The sequence below is a fragment of the Danio rerio genome, chromosome 15, assembly GCF_052040795.2.
Source record: "Danio rerio strain M-AB ecotype USA chromosome 15, GRCz13ab, whole genome shotgun sequence".
Taxonomy (NCBI): Eukaryota; Metazoa; Chordata; class Actinopteri; order Cypriniformes; family Danionidae; genus Danio; species Danio rerio.
Window position 1 is genome coordinate 31875001 of NC_141035.1, and position 14606 is coordinate 31889606.

At 34.6% G+C, this 14606-nt stretch overlaps 3 protein-coding genes across 11 annotated transcripts in view; 2 read left to right on the top strand and 1 right to left on the bottom strand.

Moving 5' to 3' along the window:
* zgc:113149 overlaps nucleotides 1-4727 on the top strand; it is a 12535-nt gene extending 7808 nt beyond the window's left edge. For 8 of the 9 annotated variants that reach the window (XM_087282930.2, XM_087282929.1, XM_087282928.1 and 5 more), the window contains 3 exons: nucleotides 592-1077; nucleotides 1394-1444; nucleotides 3473-4727. In XM_087282930.2, coding sequence (XP_087139056.1) covers nucleotides 592-1077; nucleotides 1394-1444; nucleotides 3473-3945 — 1010 coding nt within the window. In that variant the 3' untranslated portion in view covers nucleotides 3946-4727. 9 annotated transcript variants of the gene reach the window in all.
* A 1924-nt stretch (nucleotides 4728-6651) lies between these two features.
* On the bottom strand, nucleotides 6652-14365 carry xaf1 (XIAP associated factor 1). The gene is made up of 8 exons (NM_001076647.2): nucleotides 14077-14365; nucleotides 12068-12203; nucleotides 11812-11868; nucleotides 11458-11689; nucleotides 8512-8579; nucleotides 8158-8400; nucleotides 7059-7123; nucleotides 6652-6970 (listed from the first exon to the last, which is right to left on the bottom strand). The coding sequence occupies exons 1-7, from the start codon at nucleotides 14112-14114 to the stop codon at nucleotides 7085-7087; spliced, it is 813 nt and encodes a 270-aa protein (NP_001070115.2). The 5' UTR covers nucleotides 14115-14365; the 3' UTR covers nucleotides 6652-6970; nucleotides 7059-7084.
* Nucleotides 13638-14606, top strand: part of rap1gap2a (RAP1 GTPase activating protein 2a) — a 161441-nt gene continuing 160472 nt past the window's right edge. The window contains exons 1-3 of the mRNA XM_087283127.1: nucleotides 13638-13729; nucleotides 13948-13985; nucleotides 14126-14187. The gene's annotated coding sequence lies outside the window, so the exon portion shown is untranslated. The remainder of the gene's footprint in view (nucleotides 13730-13947; nucleotides 13986-14125; nucleotides 14188-14606) is intronic.

Sequence of the window (14606 nt, forward strand, 5' to 3'; positions counted from 1 at the left end):
TTAGAATTCCATAGCAAACAGTATGTGTGTAACAATTATTTTTTGAATAAAAAGTCTTAATGTAAACAACCTATAAAAAAAATCCTATATAGTAAATAAGTTGTCATTTAAAAAAATGTCAATAACTCAATTTTGACAAAAATGTCATATAGAGCCTTATAATTCTAAGGTGACGGTTTGACGTAATCTCAATTGAAACATGGAGAGAGGGCGGGGCACAGATTAGCTCCTCCCCTTTAAAACGTTTATAACCAAGAGCGTTTTGATTTATCACAGCTCTGCCAGTGAGTGGTTAAGCTCAAGCACATCAATTGTGAAGCATCTTGAAAGGGGCGGGGCATGTGAATACTAGCGAGTATTTGATTGGTCATGATTTGATGAGAAACTAAAGTAAATATGATGATGTGAACAAAACTGCTGATTTATTTAGGCGGAAACAACAAACTACAAGCTTTAGATGTTTCTAAAAGTTTTACATCTTCTAAACGTGAATTTTGTCAGTTTTGGAGCACACTAGCTTATCGATATCTTAAAAACTAACAAAACTGATACTAATATCTAAAAAACAATTTAATTCAATGTTTTCAACAGGAAAGTTCAACAGGGGCATTTCGAAGGATCTGAAAAACCGAACATGGTTGTCTGTGACCGAACGCATCAACGAGGTCAGCGAGTGTCATAGAGAGGTTATTGAGGTCATCAAGAAATGGGCTGACCTCAAATGCGACACCAAGCGAAGGGTGGCCGCCATGAGGGCTTCGGGAGCTACATCAGCCCAAATTTCACAAGAACTGTCACCCATTGAGACCATGGTGCACCAGATCCTTCAGCTGTCGAACTCAAACAGAAACATGAGCAGTTTTGCAATTGATGATCAAATGGATGATGACGATGAGGACATGGCGGGCCTCTCTGAGATTTCACAAAGTTCTTCTTACATGGCAAATGGTAGGCCTCATTCATTCGCTTTACCAATGCCACTGCCAATACCAATGCCAATGCCAGTGCCACCTCCTTTCCACACTAGTGTCCCAGGCCAAGTTGATATGGAGCTTCCTTCTCACATGATGTTTAGTGGTGAGTTTATTTTTTTTTAATGCAATAAGTGCTCACACCAAAAATTTATTACCCCAGCTAATAAATATAACAGTATATTTTTGCACAGAAAACAATAGCTAGAATACGTCTTAAATGTTTTTAAATGTAATTTAATTAACTGGTGACAATGTACTCTGTATGATTATAAAAACAAAACCGTATCATCTGGTTGTTTGGATACTAATCTAATTATTGTTAAAGTTAGTTCTTGGTGTGAACTGGCCCCAATTACTGAGCGTTTAATGTTTTGATTGTTTTAACACCAATAAATGAGTTACTTTCTTTGTATTGATAGATTCAACAGTGCCTCTTACAAGCCTCCATCCAAATACATCAGGAAAAGAAGGTAAGCAGTATTGCAGAGATATTTGTTGTACATTTAGTTTGTTTTAATGGGTCAGTGGTATGATTTTTATTTTCAAGTATATTTTTTGTATTCATACATTTTCACATTAGATTTGTTAACTTCCTGTTTTATGATAGTTCTGATGCAAATCTAGTTGCAATTTAAAAAAAACTGGTACCAGTTAAACAGTATCAGTGTTGGGCTAGCTACTTGAAAATTGTAGTGAGCTAAGATTTTAGCTACTCTACTTAAAATGTAGCTTAACTGCACTAAAAGCTATCCTCTGGAAAATGTAGCAAGCTAAGCTAAAAGCTACTTGGCAAAAGTAGACTAGCTACTGTACATCTAAGCTTTTTTTTGTTGCAATTTTAATTTTTAAATCAAGGTAACTTAAATCCAAGTCAATCATATCTTAGTGATCAATAAAACTGTCAATGAAACATGAGGGATAATTGTTCAGTTATTTACTGCAAATAGTATGCTGTACTAAACAGAAACACATTATAGTACATAACAGCTAAATAAATAAAAAAATCCAATAAAACCAAATCGAATACACATTTAAAATACTATAGTAGTTAATAGTAAAGGGAAATATTTAGGAATAAGCATTATATTGTCAACTTTTCATTAAGCAATTACACTACATAATGTAGTATCATCATTAGTAACTATCATGAACTAATAGTAATTACCATAGTATACTTTAGCCTTTACTACAGTAAACTATATATATAAATATCTATTTATATTTTATATATATATATATATATATATATATATATATATATATATATATATATATACTACTCTCCCTTAGTCATTTTTCCATCAACCAAATTTCTTTTGTTAGCCTAATTGGATGGCGACGTCAAAGACCAGATCGATAGGTGGCAGTAACACACTAAAAAGTTTGTTGTCGACAATTGAAAAACAGAAAGAAGAAATCGTCATTCTCGCCATCATATGGATTTACTTTCATTGGCTAGACACTGGTCTCACAGCTCCGTAAATGTCAGTGTCATCACTTATTGATCTGTAAACGGTAAATGTAGCTTGTGTGGATGCTACTGCGCTTCTTGATTAAAAAAAATAATAACTTCTCTACGAAAAGCTGGTTGATTTAGAAAGTAGCGACGCTAACGCCACGCTACTGAGAAATGTAGTTAAGCTAGTAGCTTCACTAATTGTAGCGACACTATTGCCCAACACTGCATAGTATAAATATTATTGTTTAGGAATAAATTATGGATGTAACGATTCACCTGACTCACTATTTGATACGATTCACAATACTAATCTAGCATTTAACGATTAAGTCACGATTTTTATGTAACAGTAGTTTTTCACTGTGCTGACAATTTATGTACTTCATATTCGATGTTCTGTTTAAGTAAATAAACGTCTTTTCAGTTTGTGTTTTGTGTGCCGCATTTCACCTCTGTCATTTTAGTCTGTCTTGCTCGCTGCTGATGTACAGGTAAAGAGACCTTGCGTCTGTAAACACAGCACCCCCTCTGTTCATAAAATGCATCACGATTTGTTCAACATTTCTACCGATTTCAATTGTCATGTATTTGAATCGATATTTAACCAGCTCATGGTGAATCGTTGAATCCGTGCTTGTCTTGGTCATGTTAGTCACTGTATGTGTTTATTATATGTACAAGGAAAATTATATTATCTTTTGTTAAACTTCACATTTTTAGTTTTGGTCAATTTAAACTTTTTATTTTATGTTTTACATGTATAAAGGAAAAATAAAGGTTTTTATTAAGCCGGACAACATTTTTACTTCATTAAAAATATTTAATTTTAATATTAAAGTATTTCACCAGGTTAAACCATTTGAGATCTTTAGCTTTGCGCTTTTGATTTTTATCCTAGCGCCATTATTGTGGAGAGATTTTAACAAAAATATGGCTATTTATAAGAAACATAACTTTTTTCATACTTTAAGTATTAGATTAATTATAGTATGTATTATTATTAATTATAGTTAATTCTAATACATTTCTATTCCTTCAGGTGGCAACGTGCAATTTATCGAACCGTTAAGCCAACCAAATCAACCTCCTGTTAGCATGCCTGCGTTCCTCAGCCGTCCCATTACTGAGAAGACCCAAGTTCAAGAAAAAGCCAATCAGAGCACATTTAATGGCTCTTCAGCATTTATTGTACCTTCTGGAGCCCCGTCATCACGTTCAGCTCCTGCTAGCCTCCCTCCACAGCCTGCTGCCCCAGAGCCTCGCAGTCTGCAGGAACGCCTATCCCAGAGTGCCTCTCTCAGCCTGCATGAACAGCAGGCCACAACACAACTGATCGGGTCGCTGTCCCGCTCACTGGAGTCACTAGCCGAGTCCGTGCAGAAATTGGTCCAAATCCAGCGTCAGTTTTCACATGACACCTTACAAATGCAGCGCGACACACTCCACGTCCTGCGCAACTTTTCCTCCAACACCTTGACTCTCCTGCAGGACAAGATGAACGGGCATCCATAGCTCCTCTATGCCGCTATGCTATGCTAACTACAGCTGGGAGCAAGTTACACAAACAACATCAATAATAAGCTGAGCATAAAGTGACACTAGAGTCTATGGCAATCTTGATTAAGTCTTTATTTTGAGAGTTCTATATAAGTTGAATCACATTTTCCCCCAGTTTATAACACAATAACCAAAATTAGGAGCTAAATATTAATAGAGACATCCTTGTATGTATCGACTGAATATTTTATTCAGTAGACAAGTGGGACTGTGTGGACCAACTGTGTGCTATTATAAGTAATTTAATTATGGGCAAAATGTAGGCTATTTAAAAACATGAGTAGTAATTTAAGATAATTATTCTTGTGGTGCTTTTTAATATATTGCAATGTTGCAGTTTTATCTGATTTTAATTTATGTAATCTGTTTTTATTAAGTTTTTTTTTCTGATGGTTCTCGAGATTTTATCCTTTTAAATCAGTTTTTGTCTCAAGCGTTGCCTAACAGACCTGCTGTAAAAGTTTTGATCCTTTAGCCTTATGCATTGTTTTATTATTTGTGGTTTCTCTTAACTTGAATTTCCAAAGACTCGTTATAATGTTTTATTTTTGTTTTCTTCCTGGTAGGACTTTGAATTCTGTTTGAAGGCACATTTATCTTAGATGTAGCTCCTATGGACCTGTGTTTAATCTCCCAGAAATGAAAAGTCAGCACACTGTTAACAAGTCACACGGAAAAGATGAAATAAAACATATAATTTGAAATTTTACTCAAAGTAAAGCTGATTTTTGCTTTAACTTGCTTTTATTGAATGGATTTTTATTTATCTCTCATCTCCTTTTTTCCCTTCACACAAAAACTGACATTGATAATAAGGAAAAGTTGTGAAATGGAGTTTGCTACTACTAACCACTTTCACTTAAGGAAATGTTTTGTTTTTTATTGAGACTTCCAGTATCAGTCACTTCCAGCTGTTTTTAAGTTACCCTATTCTACTTCATGCTAAAAAAGTTAATCCATAGACCTATTATACACTCACCGGCCACTTTATTAGGTACACCTTACTAGTACCGGGTTGGACCCCTTTTGCCTTAATCCTTCATGCCATAGATTCAACAAGGTACTGGAAATATTCCTCAGAGATTTTGGTCCATATTAACATGATAGCATCACACAGTTGCTGCAGATTTGTTGGCTGCACATCCATGATGTGAATCTCTTGTTCCACCACATCCTAGAGGTGCTTTATTGGATTGAGATCTGTTGACTGTGGAGGCCATTTGAGTACAGTGAACTCATTGTCATGTTCAAGAAACCAGTCTGAGATGATTTGCGCTTTTTTTGACATGGTGTGTTATCCTGCTGGAAGTAGCCATCAGAAGATGGGTACAATGTGGTCATAAAGGGATGGACAAGGTCAGCATCAATACTCAGGTAGGCTGTGGCATTGACGCAATGCTCAGCTGGTACTAATGGTCCCAAAGTGTGCCAAGAAAATATCCCCCACACCATTACATCACCACCTCCAGCCTGAACCGTTGATACAAGGCAGGATGGATTTAAGCTTTCATGTTGTTGATACCAAATTCTGACCCTACCATCCGAATGTCACAACAGAAATCGAGACTCATCAGACCAGGCTATTTTTTTCCAATCTTCTATTGTCGAATTTTTGTGAGCCTGTGTGAATTGTAGCCTCAGTTTCCTGTTCTTAGCTTACAGGAGTGGCGCCCGGTGTGGTCTTCTGCTGCTGTAGCCCATCTGCCTCAAGGTTTGATGTTTTGTCTGTTCTTCTGCATAACTCTGTTGTAACGAGTGGTTATTTGAGTTACTGTTGCCTTTCTATCAGCTCTAACCAGACTGGCCATTCTCCTTTGACCACTGGCATCAACAAGGCATTTGCGCCCACAGAACTGCCACTGGATATTTTCTCTTTTTAGGATCATTCTCTATAAATCCCAGTCATGGTTGTTTGTGAAAATCTCAGTAGATCAGCAATTTCTGAAATACTTAAACCAACAACCATTTCACGTTCACAGTCACTTAAATCACCTTTCTTCCCCATTCTGATGCTTGGTTTAAACTGCAGCAGATCGTCTTGACCATGTCTACATGCATAAATGCAATGAGTTGCTGCCATGTGACTGGCTGATTAGGAGATTATGTTAAGGTATACCTAATAAAGTGGCCGGTAAGTGTATATTGTACTACAAACAATTTAAATAAACTGTTTTGTGGTGTCAATAGTTAGGCTAAATCTTTCTTGCAATTTGTTGTTATTCTAGCTATTTTGCAAATGAATCAGTCATTATTTCCATGTTGCAAAAGGTACTGCAATATAGTAAAAGCTGTTTTCCATCACGTTTAATGCCTCACTAACACACAATAGTTGGATGGAAAATTTAAAAAAGTAAGCTTGTGCACCTGATTTAATATACTAATGTTAAGATAATGAAAATGAGCACTCTCACAAACGAAATATAAAACTTTACACTAGATGTCACTCTTGCACTTTTGTTGCCAAGTGCAGGACAACATGTAAATAAACAAACTTCCGTTATTACAAACCTAGCCATTACATATATTTATATATGAATTCAGTCATAATTTGATCTGCTTGAGCCACAAGACATTTGATACAAAGATGATAAAATATAATGGTAAAGAGCTAAATATAGTCATTATGTAGCAACTAAATAATTCCATGCACCCTGGCAAATAGTGGGCTTGTCTTATGTTCATTTATTTTAAATGCAAACAGATTTAAACTTTTTCAACAAGGTTAACAACAGATTTGAACAACAGATGTATAATGGAGTAAATAGCATTAGTCAGAAATCGAAGTATACAAACAGTACCCATGCTCAACTTTCCAAAAGCATTTTGTGTAATTTTGCCTTCACTGGGCCTGATCATTTTTAAGGAGCCATTATTAAAAGAAATATTGTGATAAAAAGACTGTAAACATTTTTAGTTACTATCATTTCCATTTCAATACAGTCCACTATTATATTATGATGATTGGCGGTTTCCATCAACCCTGTAAGGTAATTCAGAAATCTATTAGTTTACAATTCATGCAGACATGCAAACATTACATCGCTGATGAATAATGTTTGCTTACTTACAAGTTTAGCTTTTCTCTCATCAGTTATCAAGCCGTGCTCAGATGTCTGTGTAATTCACATCTTTTCTAAAAAATAAAATGAAGATAATAAAATATAAAATATGTAGTTAAAAGAGTATATTGCATGCTAATGTACAGTAGAGCAAATTAATACCGATAAATAGGTTGGGAGCATTTTTTAAATTTGTAAAAATTCAGATAGGAAATAAATAATAGGTAAGTTATATATTAATATATAATAAATATATAATAATAATATATAAAATATATAAAGGTTTCTAAAATAATATTACACAGCAAGTTTTCAATTTTAATAATATTTTTTATGAGCATTAAACCTGCATATTTCTGAAGGATCATGTGACACTAATGACAACCGCAGTAATCATGCTAATGCTTCAGCTTTGCCTTCATAAGGATGAATAACATAATAAAGTATTTAAATAGAAAAGAGTATTTTTTTATTATTATTTTACAACAGTGGTCTTAAACTCAATTCCTGGAGGGCCACAGCTCTGCAAAGTTTAGCCAAGTCATTAAGACAAGTCATTTCACTCGGCGGCCATCTTTGAAACGCTTCTCCGGCAGTATGCTCGGGCATTCTGTCCGAATGAGGAAACATCAAATTCACCAAAACTACTTGCCAAGCTCATGATTAAATTTAATTTTAGGAATCACCAAAAAAAAAACTAAACAACAACTCTCTCACAAGTTTAGTTTCTAAATGTTCGTATCACACAAAATCTGCAGTGACTCACGTCTTGTCCAAGCCCCTCCCCCGAAGTATTGTCAGTTTATACCGACCGATAACTGGCTTCTTAATAGTCTCTAGTGGTATTGAACACCTTGATTGGTTGGATCAGCTGTGTTTGATTAGGGTTAGAGCAAAACTCTGCAGAGCTGTGGCCCTCCTGGAATCCAGTTTGAGACCCATGTTCTTTAATATTGCTGTTTAAACTATTCCTTTGCCGTGGTGATCAAAAGAGTTGATTAATACTAACACAAAACTAGAGAATTTATTCACTCATATTTCTATACTAATTATCAAATCAGCAACAAATAAGACTATTCTTAATGTATAATATTAGTATGTACAGTACCTCGTGCCATTCGAGTGTCTTTACAGGTAGAGCCAGATGACAGAGCCGACAGGTGCTTATTTTTTCCAGGTCTGTGTCACTGTTTTTATCTCCCTTTGTCTTGTGCCGCGATGAGAACGAGAATTCTGCAGCATCTGAATCACTGTTGTTTCCAGCTTTGGGCTTTTTGTCATCATTATTATCATCATCATCATAGTTATCATCATAAGAGCCTACATACTGTAAATCACGGGGGCAATTTCCCTAATAAAGAAATAGTAGCAAAAAAATGGAAAATGACAGATTTTAAATTACATTTACACAATTTCCTGAAATATATCAAACACATTTTTAAGTGTTTGTTTCATTTTGTACCTTGTGTATCTCCAGGCTGGCTGAGGGAATGTATTTCAGACAATTATCACACTGCAACATGGTCCCCTCTAGAGAAAACAGATATGCTAGATTAGTATTTTGCACTCAAAATATGCCTGAATTATTAAAAAAAGGCTTTAAAGCAGTGCTGGGATTACTTTATGGTTGTCTGATCTATTAGGTAATATAATCTAAATAAAATATAAAAATCTTTATTTATAATATAAAAATATACATATACTGTATGATAAATCATTATTTTGCACTCCAAACAGGCCTTAAGCATTTTAAAAGACTTAAAAGAAGTGTTGGAATTTCTTTATAATTAAAATAATTAAAAATCTTTTAATTTTGACCTAACTCATTCATCACATTGAATTCAATAGGCATATACTGTAGGTATCAATTTGGACCCTCCTCGCCCTTTGGAAGTGCACGCAAAGTAGATTAGCTTTTGCAGTGAAGTAAATAGCATGTTTTTTATTGTTTGTAGACGTTGTTTTTTTGGCATTAAGGACATTGTTTACAAAAACCAGCAAAGGTTTGTGAAGTAAGACTTGTTTAAATTACCACATGAAAAATGTATTACAGTATTTAAACTAAATGCTATATTGTTTTTGAAACAAAGTCTAGTCAAATACTTTAATTATTTGCTCTGGTATATATAATCAAATTACCTAAAACTGTACTAAGTTTTCTACTTATACTACAATGCACATAAAACATACACAGGGAAAAAATACTATGGAAGTCAATGGGTCGTAGCAACAAGCATTTTTCAAATTATCTTATTTTGTGTTTAACAGAAGGAACACCAATAGGCTGCATCTGAAATCACCTTCTACTTGAGTATGTACTACATTAGAATTTTAACATAGTCAGAAAAATAAGTTCTGTACAGTATGAATGCGAGAATTATGAAAGGAATACGGATATACTTTATCCACCATTTGTCATTGTCATGTGACCTTCCCATGTCAGTCGCATTCCTTCACCAACCCTCATTAATTCTCCTACACAGCATCATAGGATAGCATAGCGTCCACTGGATCCACACATCAGAATCTCGCTGGATGTAGTAGGTCATCCAGGTAACTTCTCAGGTAACTGTTTTGTGAATACTATATAGTCTTCTTGACTTTCTTACTCTTTTTAACATACAATATAGTAGGGAAATATGCAATTTCAGACGCAGCCATAGATTACAAAATTTTAATTTATGGGCAAACTATCCCATTAATGCATAATATAATATGACACTATAATACTACTAAGAGTTGTTAATACTATAATATACACAGTAGTAGTAGTAGTAGTAGTAGTATACAATATATAATATTAGCATTGATATTGCAATATAATCATTCGCAATAGTCTGACTTTTTGTTTAGAGTATAAGCAATGTTGTATCTGGATTTTATAAAACGACTTGTTTATAAAACGAAGACTATGCAGTTTTATTTTACATTCATTCATTCATTTTCTTGTCGGCATAGTCCCTTTATTAATCCGGGTCGCCACAGCGGAATGAACTGCCAACTTATCCAGCAAGTTTTTATGCAGTAGATGCCCTTCCAGCCGCAACCCATCTCTGGGAAATATTTTACATTTGATTATTCAATTAGTGTATACCTGAACATAGATTGACATCTCAAAAAAAAAAAAAAAAACTATAAAACGCTGTTTATATAATTAATATCTTTTTCTTTATTAAATTTATCTGTGCCTGTAGATTGTTTCTTACTTTATGCAGATGCACTCCCCTACAGAATCATTCCAAGCAATCTAAAATAATAAAACCTTTCCAAATAGTTATTCAACACATCTGGTGAAATTATATTTATATCGCAATTTAAATTGCAGAATATGGAAATATCGCAATGTAAGATTTTTCAAATATCATGCAGCCCTATACAGTAGTATAATACACTTTACTATAGTATGATCAGGGTCATTTTTTCTCACTTTTTTGGGATAGCATTTATCCACCACTTTGATTTTTTTCAACTTTGCTGAACTTTTGCATTCACTAACAGCTTAATTACAGTACAAACAACATACTGTAAAAAGGTAATATCAAAACACTCTACAATAGAGAAAACTGATCAATGAGTACTCAGTAGGCTTGGGATGATAACTGTTTTCAAGGTATAACGCAGTTTGGAAAAGTCAAGGTTTTAAAACCGCCAAAATTTTCTGTTTGTTTTGTTTTTTTAGGACAATAACATCTTCAGCAGAAATGATATTCAAAGATGCTGTTTTAAATTGTAAATCTGTGTTTTTGAAACTAATGAAGAGGGCAGAAGTCAATGACTAATCTGAATTATTTAGCTTGACATGTTTACTGTTTCAATATATTTTAAATGTTTTTCAAAATAAAATATATTGGCAGTGTCCGAAATCGCCTACTACTCAGTAGGTACTGCATTTGAATATGAATTAAACACTCGACCGTTAGAAAAGTATGTTCTATACAGAATTATTGTGAGTAGTATGAATGGAGCCATGACCTACTAGAGATGCCATTTTGTCATCATCACATGAAACTCGCGTCAGTTGCGTTGCTTAACTACCATTTATGAATTCTCTCGTGGTGCATCAATAAATCCCGTCCTTCGGATGTGCACTTCAGAATCTCGCCAGAAGTAGGTAGTTAAAGTAGGTTGTTATCTATGTACTTCTATAAAATCTGGCATACTACTTGGCTCACATACTGTTTTTAGTGTACTATATGGTATGGAAGTATGATTTCTGATGCAGCCATTGTGAACAAAGTGGAAAAAAGTATTTTACCCAGACATTTAAAAAAAAGCATATTTTAGAGCAGTGATCACAATACCATGAGACTGTGATATTTTTATCCAAGATTATCATACCGTTAGAATCTTATACCAGCCCATGTCTAGCAGCACTGCAGATAGCATATGCATAATGTTTAAAACTAACCATCTAAGTCAGATGAATCATCTTTGGAGACTAAATCCCTGGACGTTGTCTGAGTGGTAGCGGGGCAGATTTGAGCATGATCAATCTGGTCCGTCATTTTGACATACTGGTCACAGTCAGAGCAGCGCTCCGTGCGACTCCCGCAGGACACTTTGTGCACTTTCAGAGTGCTCAGAGGAAGCTCAAGCTGACAAAACTCACAGATCTCAGACCTCTCTGGGCATTCATTTTTCTAAAAGATAGAAACAGTAGACATGGAGAGACAACATAGGAGATAAGTGAGAAAACACTCAGACATTACATTTTGAAAGACTGACTCAAAAAAGTATAGGTGTGATATTAAATATTCATCACCTCATGGTCTAGCAGGTGCCGTTGCTCCATCTTTTTCTTGCACTTCTTACATTTTACCTGCAAGATACAAAAAGATGATTCCACAGGCACTGTGTTTCAGAAATGGGAGATTGCAATGATAAGTAATGAGCAAGTCAAGTAGAACACATTCAACAAAATGCACCACAAATGATCTTTTTTGACACACGGGGCCACGAGGCTGTAAAGAGCAGATGAGATCAGAGTGTTAAGTAGTGTTGAGCGGTGTGGTTGTGACCTCTGCATGCTGTTCAGTTTTGTGCTCCTCCAGCTGATCTCGATGGACAGTGTCATTGCAGTCAGGGCATTTACACAGAAACCTCTTGCAGTGTGGTTCGTGCAGGTCAAAGTTTGCCTTGGCTACATCCTTATTGCTGCATGAAAACATCAGAAGCTCATTAGACAGATTGGAGCATGGAAAAGCTGTTTTGTTAATCAAGTAGTTTCAAATCCTAACTTCGACACTAGCATTTTCACAAATTTCACTCTGAATTTGAATGACTTTGAAACACAAAATATTTTGTGAAGAACACCCTAGAAACCTTTTAAAAATATTCTGAATGTGCGCAAAATATGATAATTTATTGTAATAACTGGTTGCCATGTTGAATTAAATCAAAATGAGTGGTGGAATTAATTTATTGTGACCTTGATTAAATAAAATTAACAAATCAATAACAGGCCCATAGGCAGCCTGGTGAAAGGTGGGGTTCTTTTTTCTTAAAAATACCTTTTTGCAGTTATTTGCCTCATTTTTTATTCAATTGGGAAGTTTAAATAGGTTGCATTTTAGTGACATTTTAAGCACTTTTTTTGCTGGATTAGCTGGTTGGATGGTCATCATAACAACACTTTTTGATGTGCCAAAAACATTTTCTAAACATTTAGAATGAAGAAATATGAGAACAATACTGATTTTTTAAATACAAATGTATTGCATCATATATCATTAGAAAAAAACTAGGAATCTGTTAAAGTTTTAAATTAAAAACAAGACTATTTCATTTAAATATCATTAATTTAAATAACAAACTGGCCAGCACATTCAATTTTCCTCAGTCACACTGAAGCGACAGCCAACAGAGGATTATGCTTCGTGTTAAAGCTTTCTTCTATGGGTTATATCACAATTTCTTATGGCATAGCAGTCAAATGGGACAAATGAGCTCATGTATGGGAGAACTTCTGGACCTTTGTTGGTAAGGAGTGCGTCTTTCAAACCACCCAAACCCCCCCCCCTGCCAACAGGCCTGAATAAGTCAATAATAATAATTAGTGGTCATTGTTAACAAAACCAGTGAATACATTTTTAGTCCAAATTTTGGATCTTTTTAATGTATTTTTTACTGTGACAATGATTATAATGTGTAGCATTTTACATGATGAATTATTTAAAATGTAGCAATACATATGAAAAAGGAAACTATTACAGTATATAACAGATAACATTAATCCACAGGCCCAAAAGACAATGCAATTTAGGATATTTATATTTCATTTTTGAAAAACTGCATTTTTTAGACAGTTGACAGTGTGAGGCTAAGTAAGATAGATCTTTTTAAATAAATTTATGAATGAAGTCAGAGATCTGTATGATTCAAATCTTTTGTTCAACACATTAGCGAACCAGACACAAACTAGTTTTGTATGATTACATGCGTTTGCGTACAATTTGTCGTACATTCTCCAGTTCTGTTGAAATTTATCTGAAAATATGCAAGAGGTCCCTCTTAAATCACATATTCTTTGTTCATCAAAAGTCTCAAGGGATGGAAGGACATTAAGGTGAGTAAATGAGGGCTGAAGTGGGCGAACTTTAACCTTAACGATCAACGTAAACCACCTGAGAATGTTTACGTCATTAGTAATGGTGGAAAAATCCTTAAACCTCACTTAAAATGTAAGCGATTCAGTAAATAAACAAAACAAATCACAGTTTTATTTTATACAATTTGAAATGAACAAATTATGTCGAATATTACGTTACAGTCAGAACTGGCTCTATAAGAAGATAACGTTACTTGATTTCATCTCGCCATAGTTTTAAACACCGTAAATATATCCTTTATAATTGAGTAAATAATAAAAATGTTTTTGTTTTCGTTTTGCTGTTGTTAGTGTAACTTAACCAGACAGGAACATGACGTCGTGAACATGTAAGTGATCTTTTAACACGGCGATATTTATGTTAACGTTATATAAATAGACGTCTTACAGAACCAAACAAAAATGCTGTAAAACACTCACCAGTGAGTACATAAAACAAGCTCTTCTTCTGTGTCCATACTTAAACTAGAAAGTGAGACGACTTGGGACTTTCACTTATCCAGAACAGAAAGCGGAACCGAAACTTACCAGGTGACGTAAACATCTCTGATTTATAAACATATCTTGTTATGTGTTGTGATAAAGAAATGCAGACACTTCACTTGACATTTTTAACATGCACTATGTCTCATCTAGTATAAATGATACAAAGGTCCTGCCCATGAGGTATTTGGTCCACAGTAACCAGGTAGCATAAATCCTTTGACGGCTCTTCATCACCATGGTTACAATAATGCAACTAAATATCTGTACACACCACTGATCTGTATTAGAGAAATGTCAGTGTGTATATCAGCAGCACACACACACACACACACACACACACACACACACGGTTTGGGTTTATTTTTGCCTTTAAAACTGATTAATTCTTCACAGCATAGATTTAGGATAGATTGAGATGCTGTAAACATTCCCTGGATAATTTTAGGCACATTTTTAATGAAAGC